Source organism: Anser cygnoides, chromosome 1 (genome assembly GCF_040182565.1).
Source record: "Anser cygnoides isolate HZ-2024a breed goose chromosome 1, Taihu_goose_T2T_genome, whole genome shotgun sequence".
Taxonomy (NCBI): domain Eukaryota; kingdom Metazoa; phylum Chordata; class Aves; order Anseriformes; family Anatidae; genus Anser; species Anser cygnoides.
In genome coordinates, this window is record NC_089873.1 from 147,576,664 (window position 1) to 147,590,654 (window position 13,991).

Here is a 13,991-nt window from a genome sequence, read left to right on the forward strand (position 1 = left end):
CCTAGAATGTACTGTTTGTGAACTAGGGTGTGTGTACTAGAAAAGGCAGGCTCCCAATTATTGTAATTTTGAGAATGCATTAAATTATGTGCATGCCAATATTATAATCTCGTTGGGTCTGCTTCTATTTAATAATTAGGTTGGATCAATAAGCTGCTGCTTACTGCTCGAGTCATGGGCATGCTGCATAGGATGCTGCAGGTCTGTCTGAAAATTGCCTAGTCCAAAAGGAATTGAAAGATAAGTGTAACAAAGGAGAAACAGGAAAAGAAGGGCTGGTCATCTGCAGCTTTTCTGCTTAGGAGCATTTGTGCTATTTTTAGTTTACAGCCCAGGAAACCTCCCAGATTCCTCAAGTATCTGCCAGTACCCTTCTGTTTGACTACTTCTACAGTATGTCCTTGTAGCACCATGTTGGACTAACGTTAAAGATTTTAATTTGGGTAGTGCTGTACTGTCATTTTATTTATGCTTTTTGTTCACCTTTTAGTTTCTAGATTTAATTTCATCTTCAGGAAGGAGAGATCACAAGAGCATAGAGCAACCTATATTGCTTAAAGAAGGGTAAGCATGCATGTGAAACAAAACCCTCTGAATGTGTGCTTGCTACAATTCTAAGGCAGCTATCTTTTACCCCACCCCTATTCCATCTGTGTGTTCAGAAAAGAACGTAGGGCAATGATTGTATTGCTGTTTCTATTCTCTGTGGCTGCTGTAGTTGATTTTAACATCCTTTTGTTTGTTTTAAACACCTTATATTAAGTGTGTTTTGAAATACATGGAGGAAAAAGAAGCCTGTAGACCTTAATTAGCACAGTTAATGCAAAATAAATTTAAATCAGGCCTGTGTTAAGATCAAGTTTTATTTTTCTTTTTTTTAAACCACAGTGAAAAAAAGCTGTAAAATTTCACTGTGAATGCTGATACTGAATATCTTAGTGAGGGCAAAGCCTGCAAATGGGATATGCTTTTGCTGCCCTTTAAAACACATAGGCTAATCAGGGCTGCTTTGAGGAAAATTTGTGTTACATTTGGAACAGTTTCTGGTTTTAGTACCTTTCTGTTTTACGGAACCATGTTCTATATGCCATACTAGTTTTAGAGACTAAATGTTGGCATTTTTTGTGTTAAAAAATGAGTTAAGATCATCTAAGTGCACTGTTCTTTGGGCTGGGAGGAGGAAAGTAAAAATCCGAATTCCTCCGGTCAGAACTTAGTAAGCTGAACTCTTGCTGAAAGTAAGCTTTCACTGTAGCTCTAAGTCACGTAAAAATCAGATTTTCAGTAAAAACATGACTGCCACTTCCAGTTAGCCTCAGCAGTTCAGTTCTCTGATGAGGGTCCGTCCCTAGAAGCCAGTTTGTCTGTTTTAATTCTGTACATTTATCATTCTTTTGTTTCTGAAAAGAATTGTATCGTTTGTAACATTTTCCCTCTAACTCTAAAACATTATTGTTTTTTTCTGCCTCTGTCTTTCTTTTGCTCCTCTCTGATTTTTTTCTGTCTTTTCTTGCTCGGCCTGTGGCTGCTGTTGTAAGGACTCTTAAACTAACAGTAAAGAAAGTTGATGGTAATAGTTCGTGCAGGTAAGATGGTAGGGGCAGTTGGTGCTTTGCTGTAGCTACCGGCTGACAGCATGTCCTTCCTTCACAGCAGTAGACTTGTCTGACTTAACTTCGGGAAGGAAGTAGTCTGTTTAACAATCCTGAAATGCCTGTGTAAAACCAGCAGAAAACATTTAAACATTTTGTTATTTATTTCTTACGTGTTGACCGAGTCCTTTTTTTTTTTTTCCTCCTTAAAACAAAAACCTGCTGAAAAATAGAGAATTAGGGACTTTTATCTGTAGGCAGAGGCTCCAAGAAGCACTGAAATTTGCTTAATATTCAGTGTATATATCCTGAAGAACTCACTGTAGTTAAGAAGTAGAAATCACAAGTAGTTAAGAAGTTGAACTTCAAGTAGCATTCATGTAACTCGTTCTCAAGGCTGCAGAGTAGGCTTCAGCTACTTCAGTCTTTCCTGATGTTTGCATTATTGCCATGCTGTGTCATGGAGAGCGGGTGGGGATTTTCACAGCCTTTTGTTTGATTATTCTCCAGTTTCATTGGCTGGTTAGTGGGGTGTCTCCTTGTCTTTGCGATGTTTTTATTTGATTTCCTTTTCTTTTCTGTTTTTTTTTTTTTAATCTATCCTTCTATTAAGAGTTTCTAGATGGAAAGCTATAGCGTATGTACTTTTCAATGGATGCGTAGTACCAAAGATTCTAGTCACTGGCACTTGGGTTTGCTGGCATTGGTCATGCCATCACTGCTTGGTAGCTGTCTGCCTGGTTCTTCGCAAAAGGAGGAGAACTCCAGGGAGAACCAGTCCTGCCATTCTTGTGGGTGAAAGCTGCATGCTGATGCTTCCAAGCAAAGCTAAGGCAGACCCAAAGTCAGGTCCACCATAACCACAAGAAGAAAAAGCTTCTCTGGCCATCCAGCCCTGGAATGGGGTTCATCTTCAACTGTTTGTTTTTTTCCTTCATGCTTCTGACTGTTTGCTCCGACTTCTCACACATTCTGCTAATATTAGAAACATTTTTTTTTAAATTGACCTTGAAACTTCAGTGGTTTTGAACAGTTGACACCTATCTGTGGGAAATCAAAGCACATTCTTCCCTCAGCTATGTCAGCTCTGAAAAATTTAATTAGAAATTAAATAATACTGCTCTTAGCTCTGCAGTACGGAGTTCGCATTTCTCAGATAGGGAGGCTTAGTAGGAGTCTTCATTTCTAAGTCACCTTTTAAGTGTTGGCATGAAAAAAGAAACCAACTTGCAGAGCATATTGTCCAGCCCAAGGATATCTGCTCTTCCCTTGAAATTTGCTTTAACCTTGAAATATACAAAGACTGCCACCCCACCAGTGGGGCCTGCTAATGATCTAAATGATATGGTTGTATTAAATCTTTCTCATGGAATCCAAGAACAAAGACTGAGACAGCAAATGACCATTTTAAAAGTGGGATGAGTGTGTAACTATAACTGATTAACAAAATATATCTTTTGCTCTATACAGTGCTTGTCAGCTTTTGCCCATACTACTTGGAATGGGCAGCAGGCACCAGCGCAGCTGGTCACAAAATAGTTAAAGTCTGAAGGAACTTGGTTTTCTGTTTGAGCTTTGAGCAGCCCTGCTGTTCAGTTGGATGCAATGCAATTGTTTCTGACTGAAGATACCCAAAGCAAGAAATAGGATTGGCTGTTCGAAGCATTTTAGCTCTGCTATTGAAAATCTTCAACCAAATCACTCGCTGTTCAATCTGTATGCTCTTTGTGCTGCGTAGTGCTTTCCTACCTGATAAAAACTACTCTGTAGTAAGTAGTTTTTACTGCCTCCATTGTACAGTTCTGTATTTCGCACAATAGTTAATGTGTAGAGTAGCTGTTATCAAATCCCTACTGCATATGCATACACATTTTACACCAAAAGTGAGGCTGAGCAGTATGAAGTCACCAGGCTTTCCAAAGTCACCTTGAAACTTTTGGATTGATTTAGTGGTTAGGAAGGCGGCGGATGCATCACAGTTCCTTGTAAGCTAATTCAAGTTTGAAATTAATTAAAACTGACAACTCACTAGATGAATGCCTCTCCTCTGCCAAAAAAAGGGGGTTGTCCTAGCTTTCAATCATCAAATTGCTTTGAATTGCTTATCGAAAACCCATTTCTAACTGCAGCATCAATGTGCAATTGCAAATGGCGTTGTGGAGCATCCTGATTTTTTCTGAAGCATGAGAGTGACTAAAGCATGGCAAGACACAGTCCCTGTGCTCCAGAAGCCTTACACTTACCTTTAATAATTAAATGTACTCTAAACGTTTTGAGCTTAAAAAAAAAGAAAACTGGTAGAGTTGTGTCAGGCTTAACAGAACCTTTTTCTGCTGTAGTAGGAAATCCTTTAGCTGGATTTGGAACAGAAGAAAGAGCACATGCTGCAGTTCAGCTAATTAACTAGAGTCCCTGTATCCACTACAAATCAAGCTTCTTGTCTTGCCCCATATCTAGATCTGGAAAAAGGACAGGCTTAACTAACAGATGCACTAAACCTATCCAAATGTGACTTTCCTTTCCTTGTCAAGACAAGGCCTCAATAATGAGAAAACATGTATGCATATATATATATATATATATGCATGTAAGTGTAAAATCTGGTCTATTGTAACAACCATTGTCCTGTTTACTAGGTTCATGATCAAGAGAGCACAAGGAAGAAAACGATTTGGTATGAAAAACTTCAAGAAGAGATGGTTTCGCCTGACAAATCATGAGTTCACCTATCAGAAAAGCAAAGGTAACAAAGGTTTGCCAGGCTTTTTTTTTAATTTTTAAACCATACTTTAAAGTGAAGATTAAATATGAAGATAATGTAAGAACTGAACACTGATACCTAATCTGTAACTGTAGAAGGCACAGCGCAGAGAAGTTTGTCAGCCTTTATTTTCTTCCCCTTTTTTTAGTATATCTGTACTGACTGCTAGAGAAGGCTCTTGGATAGCCCAAGATGATATAAATTAGCAGAATATTTGATGGTTTTTGTTTAATATTAATTATTAGCATTATCTGTAGGTTTCACAGTTACCTAGGAAATTGTCTTAGGAAACAAAACTCAGGGGCTCAAATATTTTACCCTGGGATTTGGATTTGGATTGAATATTGTCAGGTGCGTTTCTGCTAGTTCTTATAAATTCTGCAGCATTAGCACAACTGACTGCAGTAGTCAGGGATTTGCAGCTTTGAACCTGCAAATATTTGTTCAGTTAATGCTGCCTAATATCAAGAATTTTGCTTTTCACAAATCGTTTCTGTTGGTTCAGTAGTACGCACCAAGTATCACTCCCTTCTATCAAATAAATAAATTTGGGGTGAGAAAGATGAGGAAAGATGCTCAGATCGTACTGGTCATCATTTCACACTCAACTTTGGAATCTTACATCACCACCATCAAAATACTTCAGCTCGGCTGATAAGAACGATTTCTTTCACCGCCTCAGTAAATATTCTGTGTCCTGCTGCAGCAGTCAGTTTCTCAGAGATTTGCTAGCATAACGTAGTGCTGCTGAAAGGAGAAATGAAATTAAGGTAATGCTTCAGGACCATGCTGGTAAATCCCTGCTGAGGGAAAGATTTTCTTTCTATGCAGTCAACATGACCTTCAAAGGAACTGAATCAGCCCTAAGAATAAGGGCAGAGGGTGAAGTTGAATTTTGAATAAGTTGCTCAGCGTCTATGTATTCGTTCTGCAGGTGATCACCCTCTGTGTAGCATTCCAATTGAAAACATTCTGGCAGTGGAAAGACTGGAGGAGGAATCCTTTAAAATGAAAAATGTAAGTAGGTCATCTTCATTAACTTACTTGTTAGGCTGGTCTGGATCCATCAGCCTAATCGCCTTTTTCCCTTTTGTAACGTGGATTGGGTTTCTATTGAAAGACGTACAACCACAGCTGCTTGTTCTGTATATAGTAGCAGGAGTTTCCAAAAGTACAGCCCATTCAGATTCTTATCAGTCCAGTCAGCAGTCCTTGGGTTTCGTGATCCGCAGCACACTCAGTACTGACCACTGCTGATCAGCTGTCTGAGCTCCACAGTGTTGGGCACAGGTAAGGTAATCGAGTCCCTGCCCTGTCTGTCAGACCTCTCTGTTGGGAAGGAACTGACTGCTTGTGCTTGTGAACGATTACAGGCGTAGACTTGAGATAAAACTTACTGGGTATGGAGAGGAGCTGAGCTCTAATTCTGATTAACTCCTCAGTGAAAACATTCCTTAACTTGCGCTGAGTCTACTGGGCTAAAATGCATTCAGAATCTCTCCTTATTTAAAAGACTTATTATAGGGAAAATATCCCGTTATTGTTAACAACAGAAGATAGTATTGTGAGCATGAACAGAAACTGTGCCGTTTTTGGCTGCTTGGAGTCAGTATTACCTAGGAAATGAAGGTGACTACGTCCATTCCAGAAAGTAAGGTTCGGAGTCTTTCCATAAGCAGTAGAAAATACCATTGTCACCTTCTCCTGGTGACGTTTATGTTCCCATTTATCTTGCCGTACATAAATAGAAAGCTGCAGCAAGAACAGAATTCTCAAGACACCACAGCAGATGTATTTGCAATGGATATTCCATCATGGGTACTAAGTGTGATTAAAGATACACGTTTTCTATAAATATTCTCTATGTATCTATGCTCTGAATTGTACCAAATCTATTTTTATTACTCTGATAAAGCTGCATGTCTGGCAGTAAGGCTAGTAAGGCTGTGCATCGCCTTTCAAGCGGCCTTCATCTTCCTTAAGCACACTTTGGCCTAGAGAATGCCTCTAAGTATTTCTCGGGTCTTCTGTGTTGTATGAGAAGCAACTGGTGGTTTTGGTAGTGTAAAGGTCTTGCAACCACTCGAAATTCTTGGCTTAGTTGTTGCCATATGCTAGTTCACTTGGCTTGGTATCCCCTTACACAAAGCCATACCCCTTAAGTCTGTCCCTTTGTTGTAATGCAGCAGGCTCCATTTACCCCTTCAGGACATTGAAATTCTCTTCCCTGTAGCTGTGTGTTAACAGAGAGTTGAGCTGCGCACTGCCATCTTCCTCTTTCCTTCCTTCCCCATTCCCCAAACTCGGATTGCCAGTCATGTCCTGAAAAGTCTTATTAAAAGGCCTCCTTGTGCATTTTGGCAGTGCTGGACTGACACTAGCAGCTCATCCACGGCTGTTACGTGGAGGCCTTTGTGCCTTTCTAATTACTGTCTAGTGTCTGTGGGGATACTAAATCCAGGGAAATGACTGTTGGAGCTTCTGTTTCCTGCTGTAAGTGATGTTGTAATTACAAGACAGCTGTTCATTCGCAAATTAGCAAGTATATTTGCAAGCAATTTTGAAGGATGTTCACCTGAAAGTGTACCAAGGGAAGGAGAGATGGTGCCTGGTGCCAGCCTACAACATTCTCCTGACCTGCCAGGTGCAGAATTCAGGCCAATATTTCAGCTCTTTGTAATACACCAAGGTGAATCTCAGTTTTCTTAGAATATCCTGAGTTGGAAGAGAGCCATGACGATCATAGAATCCAACTCCTGGCTCTACACAGGACCACCGCGCACCTCCAAAATTGATGTTTTATGCCTTTTTGTTTTTCTCTCTGAAGTAGAAGAGAAGAACCAGCTGTTTGGAAAATAATATTGCAAATTATGTGGGCAGTGCAATGACTAATGGCTTGAATAATCAAATGGGAAAGTAGAATGGGAAAAGGATAATTTAAGAATATCTGACAGAGGAAAAACCATTAAAATTAAGTATTTGCAGAAGGTAAAGGAAATGATAAGTGTTCATCATCAGCGTAATCAAGCAGTAAGGCTGGACATCAGAAACTTGCCTCTTCAAGGGGAAGAAATGAAAGGCAATTGTGCCGTCTTGGAGAAGAAGCTGTTTTGGACAGGCAGGGGAAGCTTTATTTTAGATTTTGAGTGCCCGAGCCATAAGGCAGAATTAACATGTAGCAATTCGAACCACCCCCAGGCAATTAAAGAGAAACAGAGAAAATGCATTGCTGTGATTTGCTAATAGCAGCTGTGGTTGGGTGCAGAAGTGTGGAAGTTACTAAAACGAAAGAATCGTGCTGAAGTAAGTGTTAAAAAGACTACAGATAAAGCAAAGTTACAGTTAAAGCAAAGCCGTCCCAAAGGTCGGATCCAGATTCTCATTTTTAGTCTTTCCTGCCTCCTTCTGACTAGCATTTCCTTTCAGCCCTGCATCTGCTTCCTTCTGCCACCCATCCAAAACTTAGAGCTGCGACATTACTAAAATTGTGTCCCCGAGGCTTGCGGAGGCCCAACCAGCGAGTTGATATTAGCTGCTTGTAAATCATCACCTCAAGGAACAGTATCTTATTCCTTGTACCAGGTGAAAGGTCTTGTTGTTTTAAGGGCACATTCGCTTTCTTGATTTTGTGTTGAACTGTATTTATTGGTGCGTTCTGCATGCTGTTTTTACTTCAGTAAATCCATCGGTCTGAGCCCAGTCCTAGGTTCGCCAGCTCAGTTGGGTGGTTTATTCTGTGGTTGACTTCTCTGTTCGCAGATGTTCCAGGTGATCCAGCCTGAAAGAAGAGTCCTGTATATCCAAGCAAATAACTGTGTGGAGGCCAAGGACTGGATCGATATACTCACCAAAGTCAGCCAGTGCAACAAGAAACGCCTCACGGTCTACCACCCCTCCGCCTACCTTAATGGCCACTGGCTTTGCTGTAAAGCTACTGCAGATAACACTCCTGGCTGCACACCCTGCACAGGGTAAGGATCGGTACCGTGCCGCTGCTCTGGATACTGCCAGGGCCACGTGTGTCAGTGCACCAGACACGCAGGCAGTGTCGTGTTTTCAGAGGCCCTCTTTGATGTCACTTCTGATGCTGTCAGTATCTGCAAACCTCGGTCAAAATGTTGAAATTTTTAGAGTTCAAAACATTGGTAAGAGTTGACCATAGGATAAAATATTTTCATTCTGATCGTCTACCATTAGTAAATATGCCAGACATCCCTTCAATGTTTTGTTTGTAAATTTCTGAAACAAAGATCTGCTTCTGGATTTAATTCTAAACTGATCTTTTCTGAGCAGGCTACTCAGGGTCTCTGTTAAATGAAGAGGTACAGTCTGCTTCCCAGGAAACTATTTTCGTCTAAACTGAGAGAAGCAACAAGTCTGCAGCGGTAGTTAGTCTCAGAATAGAAGACCTGGATAGCTGGGAATTCAGTGCTTTGGCTCCTCCATCTGGTTATAATAGATTAATTCACCAAAATGTTTGGCTACCGGTACAGTCTTCTCTTTCAAGTCAGAGTGAAAGCACGCTGGATAAATCCAGGCATAAAGAAGTTTGAACTTGGCTACCTTTTCTCTTGGGAACAGTAGGAAGTTTTGTGCTCCATTCCATGTATTTTGTTGGCTTTCATGAGTACTTGCTTTCAACACGGAAGTTGTATATTTTCATCCTCGTTAAGTGTTTTTTTGTGCCATAATACACCGTTTAACATCTAACTTCTGCCTCTCTTCCTGACCCTTACAGAGGCCTGCCAGCAAATATACAACTGGATATAGATGGAGATAGAGAAACTGAGCGCATCTACTCTCTTTTCAACTTGTATATGCCAAAATTGGAGAAAATGCAAGGTAAAGGGGAAAGATCTTTGCACCTCTGACACCTAGCAAGGCAAAAATACCTTTGAAAAATTGGATGTTTCAGTTAGAGCAACCTTGCGGATCAAATCCTGATTAGCCGTTACTTAATGTTTCCCCTTCTGCTGCCTTGAGGCAGTTTCATGGATTATTTTTGTAGCAGCGTGCAGTCTCATAGTCTGTACAAAGTTCTTTGCATAATAAACAGTTGTTTGAAATACGGTCTTAACCGCAGCATCCTAAAATAGCATGGTTGGAGAGCATAACTTGGATTCTCTGAATTGACAAATCGGAGCGTGGACTAAACCAGAAGTTTACTGAACCCGAAAAGAAGCACCAGCAAAGTTGAGGTGTCAGGGGAACATGGGTTTATATTACCAGAAGCCACGTGCACATTCCCTGATTCAGATCCCCAGAACAGGCTGGATCCAAATGGATTCCCTCGACAGGCTCTTCCGGAATTATCAACAAAAGATGACCTTTGGGTGTCTGGAGCGATGAGGAGTGAAGTTTGGGCTGAGAAACCCTTAAGAGCTAGGGGGAACGAAGATGTGATTTAAAGGATAAAAGAAAGAAGAGCCAGCAGAGGAAGTTAATACTGGTAGGCATGCCAAGGAAAGTATCTGGTGTACACGGTGCCAGACGTGAAATCCCAGTTTAGCACAGGGAGTGGCAGGGAAGCCTTCGCTGTGGCACTGATCTTTAAATAGCACTCTGTTTTATAATACGAGATAAGTTGGCGGTGTCAAACACGGATTGGAAAGCACTTTAATCCAGTCCTGGCCACCAGGCAATTGCAAACTGAAGATCCTCCACCACTTCCGAGCTGTCTGAACCAGTGCCCAGCCTGCCCCTGTTCCGAATCCTCCCTGCCAGAGCCAGCGTCCAGTCTCAGTGTCAGGGAAAAGGACGCGGGCCTGGCGCAGGCAGTGCAGCAAGGGGAAGGTAACTCGACAGCTGAGACTGGAAGAGCAGCACAGCTAGAAAGCTAAGGCAGAAGAGTAAAATTCTCTCTTCCTAATGTGCTCACCTACAGTGCCAAAGCAGATCACATCATGAATGTGTTGCAATTGTCCGTGTAAGCAGTGTCCTGATGTCTTAGCCAGGAAGGCTCCCAGGTAGGGTAGGAAGGGAATATTACGACTTGCCCTTCTTAGAATATTTCCTTAAGCAGGCAGCAGTCGTGACATATTGTCCTTGTGCTTGTTGTGTGAATCTTTTGGGGGTAAAGTTGTAAAAACATCTTCCGTGACTACTTCAAACTGAAAGTGTTTTGAATTCGGTCTGCTGTGAAGTGCCATCCATGCTGCTCAGCTGCTGCGCGTGAATGTAACCTGTCCTTCTGACACAGGAACACTAGGTTTCGTACAGCCCAGTCCTGCAGCGAAGGGGCAGAGTTAGGCCTGGCTCCGAGTTCCCCAGATGTTTGCATGGTACTGCTAGTGGTAATTTGGGTGAGAGCGCTGCCTGTGCGGCAGAGGACAGCTTTGCACAAAGGCAGGCCTGCTCCCCTTTCCTTGGGAGACTAGCAATGGGCACGAGAGCCAGCCTCTGTGCCTGCAAGCAGCCCAGCCAAAGGACAGGGACCTGCTCCTTCTGCTGTTGCTGTCAGTGTTGGCCCCAATTCTGTGGTAGTTCTGCTGAATCAAACCGAGGAGAATTGCTGGCCTGCATGGACTCCAGACTGAGTATTTTTAGTCTGCTTGTCCCACTTTTGCTTTTCTCCTACCTGTCTGATGCCTATTCCTGTACTTTTTATTTTTCCCCAGAGGCCTGCGGCAGCAAATCTGTGTATGATGGACCTGAAGAGGAAGAATATTCTACATTCATCATCGATGACCCTAAAGAGACATATAAAACACTAAAGCTGATTATTGAAGGTGTTGGAACTTTAGAGCAGGAGCACGCTCAGTATAAGAGGGATAAATTTAAGAAGACAAAGTATGGAAGCCAGTAAGTATGGGCTGTCACAACAGGTTAACAGTCCCAGGAAATGGTATTTCCCTTGCTTGTGTTCTGGCCTTCATGTTCATGTTCAGAAAAGATCCTGAAAATACCTACAAAGTAAGATTTTGACTTTGGATATCACAATATTTTAAATATGTAAAGCATAAGGAATTTTTAAATGCTTGTTTTTCAGTTCATAAAAGAAATTCATAAAAATGAGTGTGATTATTTTTAATTTTGAGCCCATGCTCATGAAACGTGCAGTAGATACCAGAAGGGACATGTATTTATGGGTTCGTTTTTGAGTGTTGGTTTAAAGGTGCGAAGAATGTACAGCCACATGACCTTAGTTTGTGTCCACATAAATAAAGGAGTGCTCTTTGCATCTCTGACAAAAATAAATAAATAAATAAAAGCAGGGAACAATTCAGCAATCAGTCAGTTCTTCCAATTCAAGGAAGGTGCAGTATGTAATTACAACTTTGATAATCAAACTTAAGGAAAAGGTTTTGTCTGTTCCTTTGTGTTCTGACATCTTGGTTTCTTGGCAGAAAATTCTCTATGTAATCTGTTGTTGTTGTTAATTCTAGAGAACATCCCATCGGTGACAAGAGCTTCCAGACTTACATCAGGCAGCAGTCAGAGATCTCAGCGCATTCCATATGAAGTGCAGAGGACACCACAGACAGTGCTGAAGGGTTGGTCGGTGAAGCTGAACAGCAAAACAAAAGGGAAGCCACACATGTAGCAAAACGTATGGAGAAGTGTCAAGCTTACAAACTTGGAGACTTGCTAAACATACTGTCTTTTCAAGAAACTGTTATAATAGTTGCTATGCACTTTATTCATCTGGTTATTGACAGATGATGAAACTCTGCCTTCTAGGCAGTTGTTGTCATGTGTATTTTTAAATTTGCTTTGGTTTCTTGGAATCTAGTGATCAGTTCAATGATCAAGGTGTGTGGACTTCATCTTGACAACTCCCATGCAACTCCTTACGTTTCAGAAACCAAGCGTGCTGCTAATATGCAGCATTTTCTAGAATTGTTGTTTGTTACTGTTTTTGTTCCTGATTAATGTATATTATGCCACACCCCGCGTGCTCTCTTAGGAACAGCTTAGTAACACTTGGCTTTTAATGCCTGCATTTAGAACAGAAGCAGAGGGAAAAAAACCTCTGGTGTAATCTCTTTCATTGTAGCTTGTATTATGAGCAGGCCAAGGAGCAGACCTTTTGTTTTTACAGCAGCATAATTTTTTGCTAAATGTGCACAGTTTTTAATAGAAATTCAGATCTGAATGGTACTCTTGATATTTTTGAGATACAAAGTCATTTCTCCAGACACAGTCAGCAGACTTTGGTTCTGAAGATGAAAACTCAGTGGTGTGATAGAACTGACTCTCATAAATGTGAGCAAGAAGGAAACGAACTAATGTCAGAGCTACTTGTCTCTTTTTATACAGTCCAACAGTGGCAATGTTTGAAAGTCTGCCAGCCGAAAGGTGAAGTGAGCTGATTTTGAAGACCTTTTTACCGCCGCAGCACGAAGGCTGAGTGGAACACGGGTCTGGCAGCTGAGACACGCTGAGTCCCAGGCACAAAAGCTGTCAGGATGGCTTTTATGTGAAAGGATGTTTAAGCACTGGAGTCCGCGTTATCCTAGTACCACTTGCTTTTCTGGAAAATAGATTTCTAGCTTTCCCAAACTGTTTTTAAATACTTTTTTTTTTTTTTTTTGAGAGAGAGAGAGAGAGACCTGTTAAAGGATACTTAGGGTATTAACACATGTAAAGGTAACTTGTTATTGTTCTGAGTGTATTAAAAACAGAATGAGCTGTGTATCTCACTAATACCAACACAAGTCGTTAGGGAGGGGAATAAAGATCTGCTAAATATAAGATATATATTTATGTAAGCTGTTTAGTTGTACTCAGTAACTTTCCTCTGTATAAGGGTCTGATTTACGAAACGTCTAGCTTTGATGTCGCGGAAGCCTGCATGATGGACTTGAAGCTTCTGTGGGCTGGAAGCTAGTTCTGGTTTGAAGCTGAATTGGGACAGAAAGCATTCAACTGTCAGTTTAATGTGAAGGTATCTGTATCTTTGCTTGAGGTCTTACAGAGTAACTCCCAACCGTGTCCTTGCACCTGATGTGATTTGAGATGGCTGAATTACCTTGAATGCCTCTGTTTCTTAGTGATGCTCTTAGGAATGAGGTTTTCTTTTTGTTTGAGTATATCAGTAGACCACCTCCTAGCAGACAATAAACAATCTTTTATTCGTCTTCTCCCAGCAGACTGGGGAAAGGGAAATAACGCGTCGCAGAGGTGCATTTTGGACTTCGAGCTTTTCGCTGCCATGAACTGCAATTTTTAACCTGTATTTGTAACTTAATATTGTTTATAAAATACTAATGACCTGTTATGTGTGTTCTACTTGCCAATTAAAAGAAATGTTTTATTTCTGAAGGCTGCGTGTGCATTTGGAGTCTGTTTAGGTTCCTAATGGTCACGGGGGGTGCTGTTGGCTGGCACAGCGTCAGCTGTTCGGAGTTGGGCTGTGGATGGAGATCCTTGCGAGCGCACACCAAGCGCTGCTGGGCTGCTGAGTCCCGTCTTCACTTCTTCCCATCTCCACCCCTTCCTTTGGGTCAGCATGGCATCCGCAGTGAACCAGATTGGGTACCTGAGCCTTCCATAAACTGATCTAGCAATGAAAACAGTTTTTGCCCAGCTACAGATCGGCCTTTTCAACTGGTTCCTTGTGTTATTACATAGGTGCTGGTGCTGGTGCATGGAGCATGCCATTGTGTTTGCAGTAGTTTTCTTTAGTGTCTGCTGAA

General features: G+C 41.4%; 1 protein-coding gene across 4 annotated transcripts in view; it reads left to right on the top strand.

Moving 5' to 3' along the window:
* RASA3 (RAS p21 protein activator 3) overlaps positions 1-13,617 on the top strand; it is a 164,230-nt gene extending 150,613 nt beyond the window's left edge. For 3 of the 4 annotated variants that reach the window (XM_048077913.2, XM_066985291.1, XM_066985270.1), the window contains exons 18-24: positions 491-564; positions 4,229-4,344; positions 5,288-5,370; positions 8,113-8,324; positions 9,092-9,195; positions 10,971-11,154; positions 11,739-13,617. In XM_048077913.2, coding sequence (XP_047933870.1) covers positions 491-564; positions 4,229-4,344; positions 5,288-5,370; positions 8,113-8,324; positions 9,092-9,195; positions 10,971-11,154; positions 11,739-11,814 — 849 coding nt within the window. In that variant the 3' untranslated portion in view covers positions 11,815-13,617. The remainder of the gene's footprint in view (positions 1-490; positions 565-4,228; positions 4,345-5,287; positions 5,371-8,112; positions 8,325-9,091; positions 9,196-10,970; positions 11,155-11,738) is intronic. The other variant, XM_066985278.1, reaches the window with a different exon arrangement.
* The last annotated feature ends 374 nt before the right edge of the window (positions 13,618-13,991 follow it).